Source organism: Boeremia exigua, assembly GCF_020726555.1.
Source record: "Boeremia exigua strain MPI-SDFR-AT-0100 chromosome Unknown C7974scaffold_4, whole genome shotgun sequence".
In the NCBI taxonomy this organism is placed as follows: domain Eukaryota; kingdom Fungi; phylum Ascomycota; class Dothideomycetes; order Pleosporales; family Didymellaceae; genus Boeremia; species Boeremia exigua.
The window spans coordinates 357,304-381,309 of NW_025763521.1; the positions used below are offsets into that span (position 1 = coordinate 357,304).

General features: G+C 56.0%; 9 protein-coding genes across 9 annotated transcripts; 5 read left to right on the forward strand and 4 right to left on the reverse strand.

Moving 5' to 3' along the window:
• Positions 1–3: 3 nt before the first annotated feature.
• Positions 4–2,498, reverse strand: C7974DRAFT_142421 (exonuclease-like protein). Its single transcript, XM_046135622.1, has 3 exons — positions 2,340–2,498; positions 2,146–2,293; positions 4–2,099 (listed from the first exon to the last, which is right to left on the reverse strand). Exons 1-3 carry the CDS (start codon positions 2,350–2,352, stop codon positions 143–145), a joined length of 2,118 nt encoding a protein of 705 aa, XP_045998720.1. The 5' UTR covers positions 2,353–2,498; the 3' UTR covers positions 4–142.
• A 189-nt stretch (positions 2,499–2,687) lies between these two features.
• Positions 2,688–3,275, forward strand: C7974DRAFT_410976 (translation machinery-associated protein 16; the record flags this gene model as incomplete). The annotated part of the gene is made up of 2 exons (XM_046143517.1): positions 2,688–2,859; positions 2,908–3,275. The coding sequence occupies 2 exons, from the start codon at positions 2,688–2,690 to the stop codon at positions 3,273–3,275; spliced, it is 540 nt and encodes a 179-aa protein (XP_045998721.1).
• Positions 3,276–4,055: 780 nt separating this feature from the next.
• C7974DRAFT_450408 (Chloroperoxidase) lies at positions 4,056–5,305 on the forward strand (the record flags this gene model as incomplete). Its single annotated transcript, XM_046145742.1, has 3 exons — positions 4,056–4,267; positions 4,315–4,743; positions 4,791–5,305. 3 exons carry the CDS (start codon positions 4,056–4,058, stop codon positions 4,975–4,977), a joined length of 828 nt encoding a protein of 275 aa, XP_045998722.1. The 3' UTR covers positions 4,978–5,305.
• A 3-nt stretch (positions 5,306–5,308) lies between these two features.
• Positions 5,309–6,816, forward strand: C7974DRAFT_389646 (dihydrodipicolinate synthase 2). The gene has a single exon (XM_046141384.1). It carries the CDS (start codon positions 5,716–5,718, stop codon positions 6,658–6,660), a length of 945 nt encoding a protein of 314 aa, XP_045998723.1. The 5' UTR covers positions 5,309–5,715; the 3' UTR covers positions 6,661–6,816.
• Positions 6,817–7,072: 256 nt separating this feature from the next.
• On the reverse strand, positions 7,073–11,155 carry C7974DRAFT_142451 (ankyrin repeat-containing domain protein). Its single transcript, XM_046135623.1, has 4 exons — positions 10,555–11,155; positions 10,435–10,502; positions 7,747–10,385; positions 7,073–7,697 (listed from the first exon to the last, which is right to left on the reverse strand). Exons 1-4 carry the CDS (start codon positions 10,950–10,952, stop codon positions 7,485–7,487), a joined length of 3,318 nt encoding a protein of 1,105 aa, XP_045998724.1. The 5' UTR covers positions 10,953–11,155; the 3' UTR covers positions 7,073–7,484.
• On the reverse strand, positions 11,055–13,323 carry C7974DRAFT_462011 (MBOAT, membrane-bound O-acyltransferase family-domain-containing protein). The gene is made up of 4 exons (XM_046146187.1): positions 12,980–13,323; positions 12,867–12,934; positions 12,229–12,822; positions 11,055–12,182 (listed from the first exon to the last, which is right to left on the reverse strand). Exons 1-4 carry the CDS (start codon positions 13,239–13,241, stop codon positions 11,214–11,216), a joined length of 1,893 nt encoding a protein of 630 aa, XP_045998725.1. The 5' UTR covers positions 13,242–13,323; the 3' UTR covers positions 11,055–11,213.
• A 192-nt stretch (positions 13,324–13,515) lies between these two features.
• Positions 13,516–14,965, forward strand: C7974DRAFT_432412 (actin family; the record flags this gene model as incomplete). Its single annotated transcript, XM_046144853.1, has 2 exons — positions 13,516–13,567; positions 13,623–14,965. The coding sequence occupies 2 exons, from the start codon at positions 13,516–13,518 to the stop codon at positions 14,963–14,965; spliced, it is 1,395 nt and encodes a 464-aa protein (XP_045998726.1).
• A 112-nt stretch (positions 14,966–15,077) lies between these two features.
• C7974DRAFT_142487 (nucleophile aminohydrolase) lies at positions 15,078–16,213 on the reverse strand. The gene is made up of 2 exons (XM_046135624.1): positions 15,899–16,213; positions 15,078–15,846 (listed from the first exon to the last, which is right to left on the reverse strand). Exons 1-2 carry the CDS (start codon positions 16,070–16,072, stop codon positions 15,190–15,192), a joined length of 831 nt encoding a protein of 276 aa, XP_045998727.1. The 5' UTR covers positions 16,073–16,213; the 3' UTR covers positions 15,078–15,189.
• A 6,565-nt stretch (positions 16,214–22,778) lies between these two features.
• On the forward strand, positions 22,779–23,517 carry C7974DRAFT_410984 (uncharacterized protein; the record flags this gene model as incomplete). Its single annotated transcript, XM_046143518.1, has 2 exons — positions 22,779–22,959; positions 23,033–23,517. The coding sequence occupies 2 exons, from the start codon at positions 22,779–22,781 to the stop codon at positions 23,515–23,517; spliced, it is 666 nt and encodes a 221-aa protein (XP_045998728.1).
• Positions 23,518–24,006: the final 489 nt, after the last annotated feature.

Below are 24,006 nucleotides of genomic sequence, written 5' to 3' on the forward strand. Positions count from 1 at the left end.
ATTGAGCTAGAATATGCGCCGCTATACTATGCTGTGCTATACCAATACGGAGACATGTCAATAGAATGAAATCTTCCCAATCGTGAAGGCGTGACCATCAACATAACGCAGAACTCGCTCAACGCAGTACCAAAACGCAAGATCAACCTGAGAATGCAAAGCGGTTGAGGTTGAACAAGGGCTTGCGGGGCGAGCAGACGTCGTCACCGTCGCTTTCATGTATAATAAGATCTTCGCTGCCTTTCAAAGACGAGCGCCGTCTTTTCGCAGGTGTAAATGGTGGCGATGACGCGGGTACTACTATCTCAGAATCGAGAGCAGCCCATGCCGAGTCTTCGAGGTCAGGCTGGTCGACAGGGGGCGGTGTGCCGGGCACGACACAGTCGACTTCGGCATTTCGTGTGCTTGTAGAGAACTCCAGCGGCAGAGTTGGACGCGTGTGTGTCTTTCGCCTGACCGACCTACTTGCCGCTGTGCTTGTGAAACTCGACTCAGGGCCCTTGTAGGTGAACTTGGCCCGGAGCTCCTGCGAGATCGTGGCGCTGGAGATGCTCTCCGGTTCTGGAGTCCCAAACGACGACGCGGGAGTGAGAATTCCGGAATCTTGCGACTCAGTTGCTGACGTTCTGGTGGTGGCAGTTGACTGCGTGTCGCTCTGTGTGTCGCCGAAAATTCTCAGCTTCTTCTTCGCCTGGGAGGCAGATTCTTCTAGGTCCGCCGCTTCAGCCATAGCCTCGCCAAGGGAGTCGTCAGAGTACAGTTCAAATCCACCCTCCGTCCTGCGTCTCCCCTTCTTAGTTGGGCGAATCGAGGGGCTTGGCTCAGGCATGGTCGAGGCAAAGAACTGACTCCGAACAACACCCTCTCCGCTGGCCGAAGGAGTGCCCGGCAACGAGTCAGAACACAAGCGTTGCCTTTTAGATGGTGGCGCAGATCGCCTGCGTCCTGTAGGGTCCGAGGTGATGCGTCTCGCAGGCTGGGGAGCGGTGCTGGGAAGGGACAATCGTGAAGACTGCGATCGAGGTACTGGCACTGCGACCCAGCCGGTATTGTTTCTTTGCTGTTCCATCAGGACTTGCTGACTCGGCGATGGCGTGAAGATATTCGGATCGAGCTCGGCCAATGGCGTGCGCTTCGCCTTGAAAAAAGAGTCGATCGACTTGGTGCCCTTCAGATCTGGAGTCTGTATGTTTGTCGACGTCCTTCGGGATGCTCCAAACACCTTGCTCCGGGGAGTCGACTTCGCCGCAACAGCCATAGGTAGCTTGGTACGCGGATACAAGTCGCCCCTTGCTACACCAGCTGCAAGGTGCGCCAATACCTCTTCGCCTAAGTATGGCATATCGGCAACATCAACACCATCGACGAGAGGTGTCAAGTTAACGAGGCGGTTCTCGACCGGACAGAACACCCACTGGTACAGGAATGTCTTCTCAGCCTGATCAAAGTCCGCCATGAACCCGGCGGGTACCTTCAGCTTGCCATCAAACTGCGCAGCCTTGACCAGCCGTTCCACAGTCTTGTGTTTTCGAAGCATGCGATAAGCCGTCTTCAAGCCTAGGCCTCCAATGCCAGGCAGGTAGTCGCACCCGCTGAGAATCGCCATCCGCCTGAAGTCTGCATCCGACCAGCCCACCAAGCTAATCTCCCTGCAAGCTGTGAAGTGATTGCGGTTGATCTCGACGCAATCTCCGTACTTGTCCAGCTTGGTTATCAGACATTTCGCGCCGAACACCAAGAGATCTGAGTCTTCGGACAAAATCCCATCTACAATACCCTTGCGCTCCAGGTAGACCATCTGCGAGTCTGCCTCGTAGGGCGCGACGATGTACTGAACATTGATGGCCTTCAGCTCTTCGATGAACGCCCGGGCCATCTCCGGTGTGACGTCAACAGCCTTCTGCAACTCGAGCTGCGCTTGTGATGTCTTGCCAACCTTGAGTAGCTCTAGTCCAAGACGCTTGCCCTCCTTTCTCCTCTCTCGTCTGTCTTTTTCGGTTCCGGCTTTGCTGGGCAAGTTGTCTCCGTCGAAAACGAGGTACGGTGTAACGCCAAAGTGTATCAGCATACGGACCCGGTGCATGCAAAAGTCTATGTGCCTGGCCGGGTAAGCTGATGGTCGCATTGGAGAGCTGCGCAACATACTTGGTAGTCGGCTTATCCAGGGCCAGATCAATGGCACACGCAGCCGTTCCCCGATGCAGCCAGCCATAGGCGTCTACGCCAATGGTCTGGCCCGCGAACTTCTTGAGGTTGCATGGCTTGTGGATGGACTTGAGCAATGGCAGGAGTCCTGCTGATGTCAGCTCGTGCTTGTACATGCCCGATTGCGTACATACCAGAGATACCCATCTTTGCTGATTTGCCCCTCACGCGTCAAGCCTAACAAGGGCTTTGACTTTTCTGCTATCACAGCATGGGCAGCTCGGGTTCTTCTGTGACGTCTGAAGAGGGCCCTGGTTAGTAAGAGATCGACCTAAGTGAGGGCAGCCTTGCGGCCTGTGACAAGCAGATGTTCTCGAGGTGTGGAGCACTTGTCGCGTCGTAAAAGGGATCCACATACGCGCCTGCACTAGCGAGATCATAGTTAGCGCCCGTCCAGTAGCGCCTTCCTAGACCCTGTCGTCGACGATTTTCGAAAAAGTTCAGGCCGAGCAGACGACAACATAACAAGAAAACCGGTCATCATGGTCAGCGATAGGTTCAGCAAAGTACAGAAGCAGATTGCCAAGAAGAAGGGCAAAAACCCAAACTTGCACGAGGGCAGCCGGGACACAAAACGCATGCAGCGTGCACATGCTCGCGACGACAAGCTCAATCGTCTGACGAAGTTGAGAGAAAAAGAGAACAGACACTACTGTATGTGCGAGCAGAAGATTTGTTTTCCCTTCTGACATCGGTTTGCAGTGAACAGAGTAAAGGCTTTCCAATCATACACAGCGGAGCACACCGCGCCCCTCAGCGTCAAGGAACTCCAGGCCGTGATCGAGGACTACGTGGGCCGTGATGATGAGGAGCTTGCCAAATTGAAAGCAGAGCGCCGTACAGGAAGACCGCCAAACACCCGCCAAACCCTTTTGGAGCAAGCCAGGGCAACCGAACAGGACGAGTACGCCGCTGGATTCTGGGTGCCGGACCTTGAGGATGAGGACGTTCTGAAAAGGTTAAAGCAGTGGGATGGTAAATGGGCCAGTCTTGCGACGCTGAAATTCGCAAGGATCTCCACGGAAGGCCACAAGAAGGTGTCGAGTTTCCCACCAAAAGGCATGTCGTGAGCGTTCAGCAACCTGCACTTCTGTCGTACAGTGCGACAGGATTCGGCTGCAGTAGCCAGCGGCTGCGTACAAGACCCGACCTCCTACTGGCTATTCGTGTCGGAACTACACCTGCTCAAGAGAATGACGTCACAGCCTGCTCCAACCCAGAGCATCTACAGAGTGTCACCTCAATTCCAGATACGTGACACGGTCTACTCAGAGTCGAAGTACGTACATGCAGTTCGCGGTCATACTTTTGGTGTGTCAGGCTGGAAGAGCAGAGGGACGTTGGTCGGTTGCTGGGGATTTGCTTTAAGAAACCACAGACAACGCAATTCTGAAAATCATATCGCTGAGTGCTCGAACGTCAGCTTACCAGTCACTGGAATCAATCACGGGCAGTGTCATGCTCCACCATCTACTCTCTTTGCATTTTGCAGGTGCTAATAAACACCAATGGAATATATGCCATTACTCAACGATTCCATGTGAAGGTCACACTGCATCCCATGGGTTACGCCGTCGCAGATCATGTACAGCATCAAGTGGAGAGACCGCATGCAGAACGCACCACTGACCAATAGCGAGCTGCCGATCGCCCGACATGCAGCAACAGCGCATTGGGAGCTGAACTTGCGTTGATCAGAGCACTAGCGAATGCCAAAAGAAGCAGCTTCGTGGCTCTTGGTGCATAGTAAGTGCAGTTCGGGTTGGCCTTTAACTACGGCGGTCCCGAGCTATGAGTGCCCAAGACATAAGCTCTCCCTTCTCGCTCCCAACCGCAACTAAGAAGAAACAATGGGGTTGACGCAGAAACTCACCAAACCGTTCATCGACCTGTCTGTCATGACATGGGACTTTGGCATCTTCCTGGCTAATCTCATCCTTCCAGCCCATCCGCCCAACGGCGTCATTGCTGCAGGTATACCCGGTCACGCAGGGTCATGGCCGGAATATACAGCACCACGCGAGGGTGACTCTCGATCCGCGTGCCCCATGCTCAACGCAATGTACTTCTAGCATATCTTGGAGGCGGCTGAAAGCTGACCAATCCCAGGGCCAACCATGGCATTCTCCCCCACGACGGCAAGAACATCACCTTCCGCGACCTGAACACCACTGTACGACAGACCTTCAACTTTGCGCCATCGTTCTGCTTCTTCGTGCCCAAGTTCTCTGCTGATTTCCTCGGCCGCTCGTACTGGACCGGCAAGTTCGATCTCGAAGAGCTGAGCAAACACAACGCTATTGAGCACGACGCGAGTCTCACAAGAAGAGACGCAGCGCAAGTGCCTGATCAGGGGAAGCCGGATCTACCGCTTGTCGAGGAATTACTGGCTGTTGCAACCGGGAAGGGGGAGAAGGGGGAGCCAATCCTGACGAAAGACGACCTGAGCAAGCAGTTGGCGAAGAGAAGGAGCGAGGCGAGGGCAGAGAATCCAAACTACTCGGAAAGTCGCTTCCACAACATGTTTGGGAGCGCGAAGTAAGTTTGCTGTGAGTGGTTGGGCTCGATGCTAACACGGATGGCAGTTCTTCGACGATGCTCACCATCTTTGGTGGCCGTGTGGATGATCTCAGACCTATGCTGGTGGAGGAGCGATTCTCGGAGAATTGGGAACCGCGGATTCGCTCGCGATATGGCCTCACAATGGCGGCATTCAATGGGACGGTATTGCCGGTTGAGCGAGGAGTCAAGCAGAAGCTGAAGGAGCTGTAGGCAGGATCTCCAACTTGTTTGGAATGCCACGGGCAGGCGTGTCAGCCCCCTATATTCACTCCAGTACTACGATAGAGACGAGAAGTAGTCTTTTGCTTAGTACGTCAGGGGTCTGGATAGACGATGAAGGAGAATTGCAGAGATTGCTGCTGTTGCTTGTTAAAGTCTTACCAAGCCTGTCAGAAATGGTCTATTGTGAACCGTGAACTATCTTCAAGGATTTTGATTAGTTATGGTCGTGGCAAGGAGGTGGCTATTCATCGAGCGCACAGACTGACGGCCACATCGTCATGGCGTCGTTCCTCTCAGTCCATCTCTTCCACCCCCCCTTCGATCAATCCTCACCTCAGTGTCAACAGTTTCCCTTTCTTTAGTAGCCTCCCAACGACGAATTACACTCCCGTCAACGGATCAGTCATGTCGCGTGTCCGAAATCGGAATCCCCGCGGAATGGCGAGCAGCTTCGCGGACGGCTACTGAAGGCGAACTCGGAATAGAAGCCGACGCGGCATGCAGCACTCATACTTCAATGCAGTACTTCAATGCAGCTCATCTCCAAGAATTGAACGTCTTGCAACAGCCCAGCTGCCTAATAGGTCAGACGACAGTTTTCCCGGATACCTTATCCACCAGAGGTACATTCAAGAAACATCAGCAGCAGCTTAAGTACCCCGCGAGGCAACCCCACCATCACCCTCAACCCCAACTATCACCCCGAGCGACGATCCACCACACACAATGGCTCCAAATGTCCCTGCTTCCGGCATCTGGGTCCCCGCCGTGACCTTCTTCGACCCCGAAACCGGCCGCATCGACCTGGCCGCGCAGAAGAAGTACTTCACGTACCTGAAATCCACAGGGCTGGCCGGCCTCGTCGTGCTCGGCTCCAACGCCGAAGCCCTGCTGCTCACCCGCGACGAACGCATCGCGCTGACCGTTGCCGCCCGCCAGGCCGTCGGCCCAGACTTCCCGCTCATGGTCGGCGTGTCGGGCTTCTCCGTGATCCAGGTGCAGGAGTACATCGACGACGCCAAAAAGGCAGGTGCAGACTACGGGCTCCTGCTGCCGTCGGCCTACTACGCGGGCGCGACGACCAAGGACGTCGTCTACGGCTTCTACGACGAGGTGGCCAAGACTTCGCCGCTGCCGCTGGTCATCTACAACTTCCCTGGTGTCGCGAACGGCGTCGATCTCGACAGCATCACAATTGCCGCCCTGGCGAAGGCACACCCGGGCCGCATCGTCGGCGTGAAGCTGACCTGCGGCAGCGTGGCGAAGATTACGCGGCTGTCGGCAGAGCTGCCTGCAGACACCTTCGCGACGTTTGCAGGGCAGGCGGATTTCCTGGTCGGCGGGCTGGCGAGCGGGGCCTCGGGCTGCATTACGGGGTTCGGCAACGTGTTCCCCAAGACGGTGGTGCGCATCTATGATCTGTACCGCGCGGGCGATTACAAGGAGGCGCTGGCGCTGCACCGGCGGGCGGCGCTGGCGGAGAGCCCGGCGAAGGCGGGGATTGCGAGTGTGAAGTATGCGGTGAGTCAGTACAGTGCGGTGGCGGCGGGGATTGAGAGTCCGGAGGCGAAGTTGGCGCCGCGGAAACCATATGTGCCTGTCGCGGAACCGGTGAAGGCGGCGATTAAGGCTGCAATGGAGGAGGTGGCGGGGCTGGAGAAGGGGTTTTGATTAGCAACCGGTGAAAGACGTCTCTGGTGCGATATACATCATAGAACGAGCGATTGTAGAATTAAATAAGAGCGCGTCTACATATCTCGTTTAGATCTTCGTACTCTCGAATCTAGGCAGGCTGGAATACTCTCCTGGCAATTTCCCCTGTCTTCACCAGACATCTTCACATCTACGGCACAGCGACCCGGACGGGATCCTGATCGAAAGAGAACAAAGACATGAATTGTTTCTTCTGCCTTTCATGCTCTTTTGCTGCAATGTTCGTGCTTGGGTGCTGTGAGACTATGGATGCAGGTGGCGGGCCTGGTTGGCTCTAGAATCTGATGTACATCTGTACACAAAGATTGTGCAAGTGCGGTCGTGGTGATGAGCGAGCCTGCTATGCCTGTCTTCGACTCGTACTTTGGTATCTAATGCTCTTCCAAACCCATTCTTCTCAACACAGCCAGCTACACACTTTTAGCTAGACAAGAAGCCGCTCGACAGAACCTCACAGGCGCGGTAGACCGTATAACAAAGCCTAAGGCAGCGAGTCGCCCAGATAATCTACCGGAAACTCCAGTTGAACATTGTCTCCAATGAGCTGGAAATAGTTGTCAGGCCGAGACTCGACAACACATGAAGGACGGTATGCTGAGAGCACAGACGAAGGGTTTGCGCGCGGATTGCGTTGATGTATGACAGTTTCTTGCAAATACGCCATGTTTATGTGGATTCTAGAGGTGTGATGCGCAGTTGTGAGACGTAGAAGATCGAACTCGATGCAGCCGTCCGTATGAGAATCCGAAACCACAATCTGGCGCAGAGAAAATCCTGTCGCTTTACGAGGTCTGCTGTGCGAGGTCTTCGTTTCGCAAGACCGCAAGCGCCATCTCATCCTGCGAAAGATCGACTTCAATCCGAGCGTCTCGCAATAGCTCCCATGATGAATGAGGGTGTGTCTGTGCTGCTGTTCCCACACACACCATACAGTAGTCAAAGTCCGGGCATTCTTTGCAATGAAACATATGGACGTTTCTGATGGTAGTGATTTTCTGAAATAAACCTTAGCAAGTGGAGATCGGTCGTCTGCCTATCACTTACAGGGGAAGGTTGGCAGCCATCGCAGATCCGCGTATTGACCTTTCCACTCCGGCCAATCCTAAACTGGTTGTGCGTTGGGGGTCTCGAATCTTGATGAATAGCCGGATGTAAAGGACTGTTGGTCCTCGAAACGAGATTCCAGTTCCTGTGCCATGCTGCAATGTCAAACAGTGACCAGTTCCACGGAGGCTGTTTGGTGCTTATCGACGTCGGTTGGAGTCCTGCTTCGAGTAGGAGATCAATGGCTTCGGTCGTGTTTGCTTGACATGCTAGGTGTAGCGGCGTCCAGCCACGGGTGTCTAACGTCCATAGTGGAAGGAGCAACCGCAGACCGTCAGCTTTCGAAGCCATTGCCGCATAGTGCACCGCAGACCACCCTTTCCTGTCTTTTGTGTTGCACTGGAATCCCAGACCTAGCAGATACTGAATACTTTCAGTATTCCCAGTGTAGGCAGCCATGTGAAGGGCAGTCCGTCCGTCGTCATCTACCGCGTCGATGCCGTACCCCAGGTCTTCAAACACGAAGCGCAAGCCTGATACACCCAGTCTAGCGGCCATTCTCATATTAATACCATCGATCATGCCGATGTTCGGGTCTGCTCCCGCGTCGATCAATATCTGCACCATCTCGAGTTGTCCCGTTCTTTGGGCGACTTGGAGCGATCCATCATTGCAGTCTGCCCCAGATTCAATCAAGAGCTCCAGCAATGCCTTGCTTCTCTTGGACACAGCGAAATTCAGAGGTGTCATGTTATATACTCTTGCTGATGGATTTGCTCCAGCCATGAGCAGGCGTTTAACGAGAGCCGTACTAACAGGTTCTCGTTCCACGGCTGCAATCAAAGCTGACCTATGGATGCCTCCATAGATAGTCAGGTCAGCTCCGGAAGATAGGAAACAATCAACCAGTTCAACTTGCCCACTCCAGGAGGCTAAGTGTATCACGCAGCCATAATGTCCAATTCTGAGGTCAACATCTGCGCCTGCGTTCAGTAAGTGCTTCACAGCTTCCACCTCCCCACTGAGCGTGGCTACCGCCAGAGCACTCTCAAACAAACCACAGCTTCCATTAACTTGGGCTCCTGCATTGAGCGCATCATCAATGAGCTTTATACTGCCAATCCCGGCAGAGAGATACAAACAGGCATTCAACCTGCTTTGCAAGCTATCAGGGTCCGTGACCAGTTGCTTAAATAGAACAGATCTTGGGGGCAAGTTAATGATATTTGACCATCGGAGAAAGCGCGATGAGTGTCCAAGTAGCAGAGTCCGTGCCTGCTGTAACAGAGTCGGGTGATCGCCGGCACGACGAAAGTGATCAGGCCAAAATAAGGTCGCATACACAAAGAGCGAGTCAGATTGGTGTCGACTACGAGCCTGATCCTCGTTCTCGTAGTTGTGGTCGTTGAGATAGACGAGACAGATAGTACACATCTGCAGATTGACCAGGCTGGGAGTCATGGGCAGTGTTTCGAAGTCCCCACTACCAATCCTACCAGAGACAAGGTAATCTTTCACGGATGCGTGCGAAAGCTTCACCACGTGACGTCCATCTTCCTGGGAACGTTTGATCAGGCTACCGCAAATACCAAAAATTTCGTTGGCGTCTTGGTATTCCAGCATGGGGTTGTACTTGAGTGTTTCTAGATCTACCGCAAGAGTTGCAGCCAATTCGGGAAGAGTTGGAGGGCGTCGCGCAAAGCATAGCCAAACAAGTATTCGTAGCGCATCCGGTCGAACTTCCGAGTCGATACTAGCCAGGATCCGTGCGTAAGTGTCGTCAAGTGTTGAAGGGAGCTTTGGTATGGTCTGACGCAATGCGTGTATGTTCTTACATTTCTGCAATGCATCGAGGTGGAGTTTGGCAAGGCGGAACATGTCCCCAGCCTTTCTCACAACCACCTTGGCTATCCCCTTTTGGACATTGATGGGCCATTTGCTCCACGCCCTCCCATCTTGCATTCGCTGTCTGGTGTACTTTCGAATATCTCGAATGTGCATTTTCCCCTCAAGACTGACTTGGCAGAAGCCCTGGAAAGAGTTCTCGAATTCTTCTTCGCTACGACTCGTCGCCATGAGGTGAAGGGAAGGAATCGCCCAAAGTTCAAGTTGCCGCAGAATCCCCAGTATTTCTGTTCTATTCTCGGACTCATCAACAGCGTCAACGATTAAGTAGACATCTTTAGATGCGTTCAAGACCGCGTGAAGCACTTCCAGGAGCCTCTTTTCGCTAGGCCCTCGGACCCCTCCAGAACTTTCGGTGTACAACGTCTGCACTGCGTTGGGTACCACCTCATTCTGAGCGATAGTCTGAGAGAGAATCGATCGGAGGAAGCTGTCTGCAGTGCCCTTTGCGCGAGAACCGAATTCAAAGAAATAGTAGGCCAGCGTTCGGGTTCGATCCTGCTGGCAATGTGCTGTCAAAGTTTCCACCACTGATGAAGCGAATACCGTCTTCCCGCATCCCGGAATTCCGTGCAGCCAAATGTTTGAGTGCGGATTGTTTCTCCATGCAGTGATCGACGGGCTCTCCAGCAGCCAGGTGAACGTATCCGCGGTTCGAGTCTTCTGGGCGTCATTACACGTGGACGAAAACGGTGCGGGATCCAGCCAGTTGATGATTTGGCGTCGTTGGTTTTCTAAGGAGTGAGCATCTCCTCAGTAGCTATCAGCAGATGGAAGTCATACCGCGTTCTTTTTCTGCGAACGAAGACCGGAAGGCCTCGTCTTCCCTATGCGTATGCAAGTGCAGTGATCTTGGCAGGTGTCAATAACGAGAGCGTTACAAGATAGTAGGTGTGTGCGAACGTTTGGTCGGTCTGCATGGAGAGCTGCAGGTCTTGCTTCAAGCGGGTCAGCTTGTCTAGCCGACGGGCAAGCGCCTTCTCTTTCAGTAACCATGGAAGCGACAGGCCAGGCAACTTGGAATCCTCGACCTTTTTCAGCTCAGCCTCGAGATCCTTGATTTCGTCTTCGCAGTCCTTGATGACCTTGGCCAAGCTTGACTTCGAACATACTTGCGCGTAGCCTGTGTCGGTAGCGGTAAGTTGTGTAATTACAGTCAAAACGTGACGAAGGCCATCCAGCTCCTTGACAATCTGATTCAGCTCTTCTCGTGCCCCCAGACTGCCATATAATCGAAGACAGATGTTGCTGACATTGCCAACGAGCGTGATGACAGCAATGGCGCTTGCAGCGACTTCCATTATAAAACGTTAGAACAAAGTATCAGGCTGGTGCTTGCAAGCCTGCGTCATCGATACGGTGCTGTAGCTTTATATTGTGCAACGCCATAGCTGCTTACACGCATTGCCAGAGCTGCGCATTGCCAGAGCTGCGCCTTGCACAACCATGGCGAGGCTTGCAGATACGATCAACCAATCACCGCCGAGATCCAATGCCCGCCGGCTGAACCAAAAAGGATACGATACATCAACTATCTTACAAGACCTTCCTTCCACACGTGTTCAACACTTCATTTTGATGCCCCTCCTCTTCTCCGCCTCGCGCCACTCAAACATAAACTGCACGCCCGTGAACAGCGCAACGCACGCCGTGGCCAAGAACGCCCACCCGGACCACGACGACGTAATGCCCTTAATCAGGCCATCCAGCCCGTCCAACCCCAGTGCAAATCCCACCAAGTTCGCCACCATGAGCATGAGGACCTCGCCCACTGCGCCGACACCGCACAACATACGGTATAGGTCCGGATTATTCTTGTACTTGCGCGCTGGAAACAGGTAGCCAGCGATGATCTCGGGCAGCACGAAGAGCGTGACCAGCCAGCCCCACATCAGCAGCCGCAGCTGGATGTCGTGCCAGATAGCGATGAATGAGAAGACGGCGAGGTAATTGGCGATGCCCCTGACCTTGCCCCAGACGCCCGGTATCGCACTGCCACCAAGCGGAATGTAGAGGTAGCGCAGACTCCACTTGTTGAAGGAGCGGTGCCAGCCGCGCCAAAACTGCATCACCGAGTAGTTGTCGCTCATGCAGCGCACCATGTTCTCGGGCGGGTCGACGCCGTCCAGCAGCGCCCAGAGGCGGAAGAAGCGCCATGGAATTAGCAGCTTGAGCCAGATGTGCTTGAGGTTGAAGAAGCCGAGCATGCTGAGCTGCGCAGGGGTGTAGTTTGTCCAGTCTGGTTTGGCGTGGAAGATGGCTACCATGTACATGTAGTGGATGATAACCTCCATTGTGAGCAGCACGACGATAAAGCGGATGGCGTACATGGTGGTGCGCTTCGACGTGATGCTGTGTGGCCTGTAGCGTGCTTGCGAGATGTAGTCGTTGAAGGTGAGGATCGGACCGGCAAGGTAGAGCGGGGAGTACATGGTGTATGCGAAGTAGTTTCGGAAGTTGAAGTCGTACGGCTTAGCAGGGATGGAGACACGGTCGCGTTCGGAGAGATTTGACGGGTCGAGTTGCTTCTTCTTGATGTTATTAGCTTGATCGAACACGGCCAGACTTCATACGCACCTCAAGAGGACTGCTGGAACGAGTGTTGAGACTCCAGTAGTAGTCGAGATTGAAGCTGATCAACCGAAGGACAGTGAAGTTGAAGAGGACGTCCCAGCGTGGGATTAGGCCGCCATAGCCGTCAAGCGTGTGGCCAAAGTTCTTTGCTGGTGTGCCCTTCTCAGAGATCGTCAATGGGACAAAGGAGCCTACAATGGCAGAGTAGTGATAACCGTGGAAGGTCTCGTTGGCGAACAACACAGCGAGATTGAAGATCCACGTTGCACCTGGCACATAAGCCCTGGGCAACTTGAAAGCAATCTGATAGTTCAGGTACAGGATCGCCAGAATCTTGAATATGGAAAAGCCATGGAGTGCAGCCAGAAAGACCACTGCGAAGCCCACGTCGAAAGAAACTCGCTGATTCATACGGGCATCTGCGGCAGCTGTAGGGGTCAGGCCCATGGTCAGGCCTCCAGCAGGCCGAACGTGTGTGTAAGTGTCGGCTCTCCAAAACGCATCGTAGGCTTTACGCAGAAGAGGGTGCAGTGTGACCACTATAAAAAGATAGGGCACATTCTGACGGAAGCCGGAGTACTGCGCGTCCGTGTTGTCCTACACTGTCAGTCGCTGCTGACACGTGACAGGAGCATACTCACGACTTTGCGGCCCGGTATCCAGCCATCAGTTAATAGATGGGAGAACTTTGAGTAGTTTGGATGTGTTTCTATGCTGCTGTCAGCAAGATAGGAGTGGTTTATGCCTCACTAACCTTGTGAACAATCAATTACAAGCTTGAACATGAAGAAGACACTAGCTGATATGGAGACATAGTAAAAGTAGAACTCGTTGGTCTTCCATCGTGCTGGCGGAGCATGGTCTGTCCCAGTCCTCTTGTCTTTGCCGTTTGGAGTGTTGGCAGGGTCCACGTTTGCCTCTTCGAGAGCCTCTCTAGGGGGTGCGGTGGCCGGAACAATGAAGCGTGTGTCCAAGGTGTCCAGCGAGTAGAGCTGGCGTAGATACGAAAGCGCCATGACCCGGTGCTATCTCTTCATGTCCTATATTCAATATATCCAGAGCACATGTGGGGAGGCGGTGGTGTTGATGTGCGGGGAGCGCGGGAATGAGCTCGAGGTGGAGCTGTTCGCGACTTCCTGTCGGTCGCGCCCGCGCAGCTTCCTCCACCCCAACACCAACCCCGTCATACCGCTTGTACCCGTGTCGCATACCTCCAATCACGCGTCAATCAATTTATTAACCTACAGCGCACTATTTGAGAAGCTCTAGAGCGTGGGGGCTGCCGGCGCAATGAACATTCCCAACTCGTCAACCGCGCCGACCGCGGGCGAGTACGCTGGAGGTAATTGCCGCCTTGTGAAGCTTCACGGTAGAGCCTGCTGACACAGCAATCATAGATGAGGTCTCTGCGATCGTCCTCGACCCTGGTTACTCGACTACACGCGCCGGTTTCGCGGGTGAAGACGTGCCCAAGAGCGTCTGCCCTTCGTTCTACGGACAGAGCGACAATGACTCGTACCTGTTCGGTGAGAACGCGATCCACTCGCCCGTCGGCAACCTCAACATCAAGAACTACTGGGGCGCAGACGGCATCGTGGAGGACTGGGACGCAGCCACAAAGCTATGGGAGTACTCGATCACAAGTCGTCTGACGGGCGCGAAGGCGGGCGACCCAACGAAGAACGGGCTCAACGACGCCCCGGAAAACGGCGAATCAATGGACGTTGAGATGGAAGGCGTGGAGAACAACGAGAAGCCCATGGAGGACAGCCCGCTGCTCATCACAGAACCAGGCTGGAACAGCGCCAAAGCGCGCGAAAAGTATATTGAGATCGCCATGGAGGACTGGGGCGTGCCGGCGTTCTTCCTGCAGAAGACGGGCGTGCTCGCCGCGTTCGCCTCGGGCAAGGCATCCGGCATCATCATCGACGTCGGTGCATCGCACACCAGCGTGACCCCCGTGCTCGACGGCATGGTGCTGCGCAAGGGCGTGCAAAAGTCGCCGCTCGCCGGCAACTTTGTCTCGGAGCAGATCCGCCACACGTTCAAGAACACGACGCCCGAAATCCCCCTCACACCGCACTACCTCGTCAAGTCCAAGACGCAGGTCGACGCCGGCGCGCCCGCAACCGCGACCTACAAAGACTTCCCCGTCCCACCCAGCGCCTCCTTCCGCCTCAACGAGGAAGAGCGCGTGCTCACCGAATTCAAAGAATCCGTCGTCGAAGTCTGGCCCGGCCCCGGCCGCTTCACAAACGGCACGAACGAGGAGCTCGCACGCAGCGCGCCGGGCCGCCCGTTCGAGATGCCCGACGGCTGGAACAATATCTTCGGCGCCGAGCGGTTCCGCGTCGCAGAGGGCCTGTTCGACGCGTCGGCCGCGCTCACGTCGGACGCGCACCCGCGGCCCAAGGACGAGTGGACGATCCCGCGCCTCGTGCAGGCCGCCGTGGCCCACGTCGATGCCGACCAGCGCCCGCTGCTGCTCGCCAACATCGTCGTCACGGGCGGCTCGTCGCTGCTGCACAAGTTCACCGACCGTCTGAATTTCGAAATCAACGCCGTGTACCCCTCGACGCGCAATAAGCTGATTGCACCCGGGTCGGTGGTAGAGAGGAAGTATGCGGCGTGGATTGGGGGCAGTATTTTGGCGAGCCTGGGGAGCTTTCATCAGCTGTGGATTAGTAAGAAGGAGTATGAGGAGCACGGCGCGGGGATTGTGGAGAAGCGGTGTAGGTAGGTTGGCAGGCAAAAGCAGGGGTTGTTGGATGGTACTGCAGTAGATGAGGTTTTAGGTCATTGATCATTGCCTACAGCGATGTACGGCTCATCTAAGATTGTTATGGATGCTCGGTCATCATGCAGCATCAAATAATTCAGTCATGTCATAACTAATCATATTACCGTCCGTATTGCCGTCTACCGGCGTGTACAGTTCATGTCTCGTGCTCATAACCCTCGTTCCTATGTGTCGAGGTCCATTGTCTCCGCCGTCGCCGTCACATCCTCGTCCTTGAGCTCCGACACGGTGACGTACTTGCTGATCTCCTCCTTTGTGATGATCTTCTCGTTGAGCACGGCGGTGGTGCCCTTGGCGAAGCGGTAGTTGCGCTGCTTGGGCTGCCTTGTGTTGGGGGTGATGTAATTGCGCATGAGCGTCGTCTTCTCGGCGGTGATGACAGCGACATCGACGTTGCTGCCCGAGCCCAGGTCGTTCCAGATACCGGCCTCGATGGCGTTGGCGCACAGCTTGACGGCGTCGTCGCGCGTCAGGTTCGGCTTCCACTGGGTCTCAAAGACGGACATGGCGGCCAGCGAGCCGGAGCCCATGGTGACGTAGGGCAGCTTGTCGGTCGAGCCGTGGGCGTGCACGGTGAAGAGGTGGGCGCCGGTGGGGTCGACGCCGGCAACGACCAGGTAGGCGCCGATGTGGCCCTGGTGCCGGAACAGGTGCTGCTTGAGCAGGGTCATGGCGGTGACGACGCGCGACTTGCGGCCGGTGCTGAGGGCGTGCAGCTCGAGGTTGGACGAGATGATGGCCGTGGTGAACTCGGTGTCAGCGGCTGTGCCGGCGCCGGCACACCAGATGTGCGGGGCGATGAAGTGCAGCTTCTCGCAGTTCTGGGGCAGTCAGCAGGGCTGGGGTGGGAGAGCTGTGGGCGGGCGGGCGTACCTTGTCAGCGACGATGGGCCCGCTGGTGGCGCGTGTGTCGGCGGCAATCACGACGCCGCCGTCGAACAGGGCGCCGACGATAGTGGTGCCGGTGCTGGTGGCGGTGGGCAGCGGCACGCCCTGGGCGTGGAGGGCGGCATTGCGGTTGTGGTTGGAGAAGTCGAAGCCGGGCATGGCGGCGGTGATGGAAGCTGTGAGGGGTGGTGGTAGGTGCTGTCAAGCTGGTGGTGCTATCAAAGCTGCTGGGTGAGGGATGGTGGTGGTGTTGGGTGCTACCAAGGCTGCTGATGCTGGTGGTGGGTGCTACTGAAGCTGCTGGTGCTGCTGGTCGGTGCTGCTGGTCGGTGCTTCTGAAGCTGCAGGTCGGCTGCTGAGAACGGCGCTGGAGAGAGCGTAGGCGGCGGTGATGCGGCGGCTGGTAGGACGGAGCTAAGCCGACCAACGCTAGTAGCTCAGCTATTTCTTAGCGAACCAACCTAATAATTCAAACTCTAAGCTAATTAATCTTTTGTTAATTGGTAAGGAATATAATAGCTTTTTTTCCACCTTATTCTAGGTAAATTCTTAAGACATTCTTAATAGATTAGAACCTTAAGAATATACCTTAAAGTAAGTTTAGAGTTAGACTTAGCTTAGAGTTAGAGTTAGAGGTAGCCTAAGGTTAGAGTCTTCTAGAATCTATTTGCTTTATTTTATTTAGAGATGTAGTACTTTAAGGCTTATTATACTAGGAACATATTAGTTTAAATTGCGAACTTAATTAATAGATAGTTAGTTAAACGTACTAATAGACACTAAGAGCAGAACGTAGATCTTCGAGTTCTACTATGTAGTGTTGGTCGGCCCAAGTGTACGCTCGGCGGTTGTGCGGTAGGCTGCTATAGCTGCGCGGCGCGGTCACGGTCCATGGCCCACAGCTCCACCGCTTGGCACGCCAGCTCTCCAGCGCGTCGCTTCCTGCCAGCACTCAGTGCGTGTAGCCCGAGCAGTCCCGTTTTGGTGCCTTTCATCGAGGCACGCAGGCCTTCGCCCTGGCTCCCCCGTCGAGATTTATCGTGCCCGGTGCTGCCACTCTCGCGCAGATCGAACGCGCGCGCGCCGAGGCCAAAGCGCGTGAAGAGCGAGAACTTGCTGAAAGACTGGCGCAGTCGCAGGGCTCCGACCGCAACTCCCCAACGCCCTCGCGCCTGACCCCGAACCGCCTGCTGCGTACGTCGCTGTCGACCGACTCGCCCGCCGCCCTGCGCCTGAGCGTCGACGGCCCGCGCCCCAGCCCGCAGCCGACGCCTTCACGCTCGCATTCCGCCAAGGCGTCGCCCGTGCTTGCGCGCACCAGCTCGCATGACCCGTCGCCCAGCCTGTTCCGCAGACAATCCGCGCGCCCCGATCCTCCGCGCAGCATGAGCGCCGCCGACAGCCAGAGCGGCCCGCCCGCGACCACCATGGGTCCGGACATGCCCACGCTGATCGCAGAGGAACTGACCTTTCGCGCCCTCAGCAAGGGCGCCGAGGGCCCCAAGAAGCTCAAGATCCTGCCCACCCCGTGGCCCACCGACAACGTACCGCCCGCATGCGTGACCCTCCTCTCCGTCGCCGCAAAGCCCGGCCTGCTCGCCGCCGCCGGCCCCGATGTCCTCGTCCTGGCCTCGACCGCCAACGTCAGGTCCGCATTCCAGGCCAAGGCCGACGAGTGGGACGTCATCTCTGACTTTACCCCGGACGCGACCATGCCCGTTCCCAAGCTGCGCCATGTGGCCTTCTCCGCCGACGGCGACTTCCTCGTCATATCGGCCGAGGACGGCGGTCTGGCTGTCTTCGACCCGACCCAGCTCCTGCAGCAGAACTTCAAGCCCGGCAACGAGATCGCCACCGACAAGCAGCCCGTCCGCGCCCTGCTGCCCAATCCCACCGCCGAGCTCGAGCACATCTTCGCTGCTGTCCTAGACAATGGCAAAGTCTGCCTGGTGGATCTCGTCAAGGGCGCCTTGCACACCATCCGGGAAGAGGGCGTTGTGTGTGCTTCCTGGAACCCAAAGGGCAAGGCGCTGGCAGTTGGTCTGAAGGACGGCACGGGAGTCTTGTACATGAATGACGGCACACAGAAGGGTGTCATTCCCCGTCCACCAGACGTCAATGGAGGATTCACATGTACGTCGACGTCAGCCTGTAGATGGCACAACTAACAACTGCAGGTTCCAGCATTGTCTGGCTCTCGAGAAACGAGTTCTTCATTACCCACTTCCCCAAGCAGACTGCCATTGACTTGGGAGAGCCTGAAGAGGGAAAATACCACTACGTCGAAAGCAACAAGGACTGGACCGAATTCTCCTTCCACGCGACCGCAGAAGAGCCTCTCCTCCCGGGGTGGGATGCGCCCGATCGAGCCTTTCCGCCTCGCCTTTCTGTGACACGCCTGCGCAACTGGGAGCCGGATCTCGATGACTTGCTCATCATCACCAACTCGCACACGGACACCATCATTACCGTGACGTCGGCGAGCGAGCCGCTGGCCAAGGACGAGGCGAAAAACACATACACTCTGACTGAGATGAACGAGGGACAAGGAGCTCAGGTCCCGCGCAGAGTCTTCGGCGAGGAGGGCGACAGTCTGTTGATTGGTGAAGCTACGGATCTGTCTGCCACTGAGAAGCTCGAGCGACCCATCTCTTACAATGAAGAGATTACCGTAGCGCCCCACCCTCTGCCTGCATACATGTTCCTCACGCATCAGGGTATCTTGTCCGCGTATTGGGTAGTTTGGAACCGTTCTATCGTGGAGGGAAAGCGCTACCCTGGTCTGGTTGGCCCGACCGCCTCCTCAACGGCAGGTACGCCCGCGCCTCAGAAGGCAACATCGAAGATCCCTACACCAGGGGGCTCGGCCAATTTGCCCGCCAAGGCCACCTTTGGTGCTCCCTCCACACCCGCTGGAAATAAGTTCGCTTCGCCATTTGCTTCCACAACACCTGCCACAACCTTTGGAAAGTCGGGCTTTGCATCCACAACCCCAGCTACAACTTTCGGGAAGCCAGCCTTTGGATCCACGACCCCGGCTACATCCCTTGGACAGCCAAACTTTGGGTCTGCTACTTCAACTTTCGGGCAACCATCACAGCCCGCGAGTTCGACGCCTTTTGGCGCTCCTGCTGCGATGGGGTCAAATCCATTCAGCAAGCCCGCTGCTCCAGTGTTTGGGCAGGCGTCAAAGCCTACTGACGGCCATGCTTCTGCACCTGCCTTTGGCACACCCTCGGCGCCTACCTTTGGCGCTGCTGGAGGAATGGGGAAAGCATCTCCGTGGGGCGCGCCGGCGCAAAACTCCTCGACGCAGCCCAATCCGTTCGCCTCTGGCGCGGGCTCCTCTGGATTTGCTAAGTTTGGGCAGGCAGCTTCTGGAACCGGCTCGGGTTTCTCGAGTTTCGGAGGTGCCAATGGAGGCTCGTCTGGGTTTGGAGGTCTAGGGCAGCAAAAGTCTGGATTTGCAGGTCTGGGGCAGCAGAAGTCTGCATTTGGCGGAGCGTCAAACACTGGCTCTACCCCAGGTATCAAAGCTGAGCCGAGCTTTGGATCCACCGTCACAGTGGACTCCAACAACGGATCCACGCTGCCTTCTTGGGGGAACACGCCCTCACAACAGCAGAGTTGGTCCTTCGGACAGAATACAACGAATTCCTCCTTCGCTTCCAACGGTAGCGCCGACGCACAACAGAAACGCGACGAGGCCACCCCCCAGCCAGCTTCAGGTCTCAATGGCCTTGCCGGTGGCTTCAAGCTCGGGACTTCTTTCACACCCGATGGGTCGGCTAAAGACGATGCTGCAAAGCCCGCTGCACCTGTCGGTGGCGGTTTCTTCGGAAGCGATTTCGCATCGATGGTTCCCAAGACCGGGCTGCAGGCCCCCAAGACACCAGGAGACAATGGATCAACGACGCCCCTCTCACCAGAGAAGAAGTCGTCGTTCTTCCCAAGCACTACACCGCAGGTACCGCCACCAGCAAAAAAGGTGGACGACGCACCGCTACCACCGGACTTCACCAAGACAGCGAAGAAATCCGAGCCTGTAGACGATGCTCCACTTCCGCCAGACTTTGTCACAGCAAAGCCGAAGTCCCAGCCTGTAGACGATCCTCTTCCACCCGATTTCCTTCCGAAGAAACCGACCAAGTCTGCAGACGACGATCTTCCCCCGCTTGCTGGCAGCCCTGGTGTCAAGGTCGAGGTTCCCAGCTCTTCGCCTGAAGCGACGCCTCTAGACGATGACGATGAAGAGTTCTCTGACGAGGAGGAAGAGGAGAACGAAGATGAAGCCTACGATGATGATGAAGAGGAAGAAGAGGAGGAGGAGGAAGAAGAGGAGGAAGAGGAGGAAGACCGCCCTCCGCCAACAACGCTTGGCAAGTACGTTCTACAGCCATCGGAAGCGCAGAGCAAACCAAAACAACTGTTCCCTCCTGCTCCGACACCTCCGGTCGCCAGGTCGGAGAGCACTCCACAGGTCCCTCTGTTCGGAGCCAAGCCTTCCACCGGGCAGGCTGCTCCCAGCTCGTTGTTCGGCGCTCGGCCAGCATCTCAGCCAACAAACCCGCAGCCGCTGTTCGGAAAACCGTCACAGAATGCACCATTCTCCCTTGGTCAGCAGGCCAAGCAGGCCCAGCCCAGCTTTGCACCCCCACGACCGCAGGCAGCTCTTCGCTCGCCAAGCCCCGTCCGGTCTTCATCATCATCTAGCCATCGACCGACGACACGCAGGGAGCCTTCTGCCCAAGGAAGCTCTCTGAGCGCATCCTTCCAGCAGTCGAAGCCATCGACACCGCACGTGTCCGACCTCGAAGACGACGAGGACGAGCGCATCCGTGCCCAGCTGGCACAGGCGATCGAGCCCAGCAACACACTTGATGACTTCGTTGCGCATCAGAAATATGCAGGCACTTCCGCAAAGACAGGCCACGCAGCGCAGATCGAAGCGATCTACAAGGACATCAACGGCATGGTGGACGCTCTTGGTTGGAACGCTCGGTCCATCAAGTCTTTCGCAGCATTCCACAAGCAACCTCAGCACAACCACAAGGTTGATCGACAGACGCTAGAAGACGCAGAAGCTGACGGCAAAGACGGCGAGTGGTTTGATGATTTCGCTCTTAGTGAGATCTCTGCTCTGAAAAATTTGGAGGATCAACTGTTCAAAGACCTCGCTGCCGGCCGCATACAAGATGTCCATGACAAGCTCTTGCAGCTTCGCCGCGTCTTCGTACAGAATGGCAAGCTCATGACTCGCATCAACGACATTCGCCGGCAGATCATCAACCGCAAGGACCCAGAGAGGGCAGAGTCAAGCCGAAAGGCCCCTCTACCTAAGGAGCTCGCCGAAACGCAGAAAGCCCTCCGCGCCGACTACGCCAAGCTCCTGGCCCTGCTCGCCCAAAATGAAGAAGCCGCCATTCTGCTCCGTTCCCGCTTAGCCTCACACAACGCGAGTGCCGGCAACACGAGCGCAGTGCCGAGCATGGACGCAGTGAAGAAAACCATCGTCAAGATGACCGCCCTCGCCGAGCGCAGGAACAACGACATCGCGCTCCTCGAGAGCCAGTTGCGCAAACTTGGCCTGCAGGATCCCAGCCGCCCCACATCCTCCTCGCACGCGAACGGCGCCACCACCCCCCGCCGCGCCCGCGGTACAGACCTGCGCAAGAGCATCGCCGACACGCCCTTCGTCACGCCGCCGACCCGCGGCAAGATGAGCCTCACCGACCTCAACCGCCGCGCCCTAACCCCCGAAGTGGCCGACATCACTCCCAGCAAGGGCTACGGGCTGTTCTACGACGCGCAGGAGAACGCCGCTGGCAACGACCTGGCCAGGCTGAGCGACATGGTAGACGACAGCATGCCCGAGCTGCGCCAGATGGCCAGGCGGAGGCGCACGGTTGCGAATGGGCTACGGAAGGCGCTGTTGGAGCGTGGCGTCAGGACTACCACAGTCGCCTGAGGTGTGAATTGGAGTTGGAATGCAGTGTCTGGATTGAATACTGTGGGTGGTTTGGGATTGGGATTGGCGTATAGTAGCACCTTGTACAGCACAGATTGAGATTGCTCTTGCATAGCAGAAAAGTAGTCTTCGAAATAATGGCATAGTAACAACGATATCGAGGTCCTGTATTGTCGTTGTGTTGCGTCTCAGATACACCGATGATGTCACTTGATTGTAGAATTTCCACCCGTCTTCTTCGCCTTGACAAACTCGAGAACCACTCTCATGTCCGAACATACTCAGACATACCCTCGAGAAGAGCCGGCGCCATCACTTACCAAACACCGCTGTAGTGCTTGCTAAGCTTTCCCGCCTGACTGATCCACCTCCCGTACCTACGCTAAGTCCGCCACTCCGCTGAGTAACATGTATCACAACACTACAATGGCACCAGGTGTGCAACAATTCGTGCCCGCTCAATTAGAAGCAGCCCCACACATGGCATGATCCTGCTGATAATGACAACATTCTCGTGTTGTAATTGCTGTCAGCATGCCATCTCTGCTTACCTCATCTTGAACGGGCACGAATTGTTGCACACCAGTGACGGCACACAGAGATATTCAAGGCTTCCCAAGCTTTGTCAAGATATTCCGAGCGTTTGGGGGGTTGCGAGCTGCAGCAAAGACCCAGCTCGGAACCCCCACTTTCCTACTTCGTATAGCTCGGGTGGCGACGGCTATGGGTGCGCAGGAGGGGAGAGGTACTTAGCTTGCGTGTTTTCCTGCGGTGTACAAATTACCTACGTTTCTTGCATGAGCTGCGTACTGCGTTTGTGAGCACCCGAGACCACACTCACCGCTGTCTATAACCTGTGACGTCCCGTGCTTGTACCCAACCGAACAACACCCCGCCATGGCCCACCCCGTCACCGAGATCGCATACCTGCCTATCAAGGATGGTGTTGATTTGAACGAGGGCGACAGCAAGCGCATCTGGGACGCTACGCTGCACACGATCTCGCAGCAGTCCGGATTCAAGAGCTTGCGCTGGGGCGTGCAGATCGAGCACCCGGGGGTCGCGCAGATGGCCATTGGTGCGTCCCCTCCCCCTCCCCCTCCCCACACCACCACGCCTGTGGAACTGGAAACCTGATCTGACGGCGCCAGAATGGGACTCCATCGACGCCCACCGCGCCTTCACGTCCGCCCCGTCCTACACCCCTTTCCTGGAGTCCTTGGACCCCCTCCTCAGCGCCCCGCCGCACATCTTCCACCTCTCCCTCCCCCCCTCCCCACACGCCGGCTCCTCGCCCTTCGACGCCCCGGTCACCGAGTGCGTGAGCCTGTACTTCGACCCCGCGACGCCCCCCAGCGCATATGACGCCTCCTTCGCGGCCTTTGTAGCCGAGGGCGCAAAGGTGACTGGCGTGGTGCCGACGGGGATGATCGGCGGGTGGGGCGTGGAGGCGCAGAAGGCGGACGATGAGGGCGAGGAGATGCGGTTCTTTGGCGTGTTTATCGGGTGGGAGAGTGTGCAGGCGCACATGGATTTCCGCGCGAGCAAGGAGTTTCCCGGCGTGGCTAAGTATTTGAGGGAGGGCGTGGGGAAGGCGAAGATGCATCATGTGGCGTTGAAGAGGTATGGGGCGTGAGGGGTGGAAGTATGGATACGATGAAGTACGAATACTACGAAGTACGAAAGTGCAAAAGTATGAATACTGCAAAGTTTGAATTCTACAAAGTTCAAGTTCTACAAGGTACTAATACTACAAAGTATGAATATTACAAAGCACGATCTCTAAAAGTACGAATTCTACAAAGTACTGCACTCAAGCACGTCCAACCAGCCGCTTGGCAAGAATGAAAAATAGCCTCATTGGGAGTCTTCCTTCTTAGACTGTATACGCTTAAGCGGAGTAATCAGTAGTTTCTCGACAGCTTATTGGCTACGTAGTGATGGTCTGGAACCTACAAAAGTGCGTAGTGGCTGATTAGACAGTTGGAATGCTACAAAATAGGTATAAATGCCGACTACTACAAAGTAGGTGTTCACACGAATCTTGGACTCGAAAAGAGTCATTGTCAAGATGCGCAAATGCCGCATACACGGTTCCTGTCGATCCCAGAGCGTACCAATACAC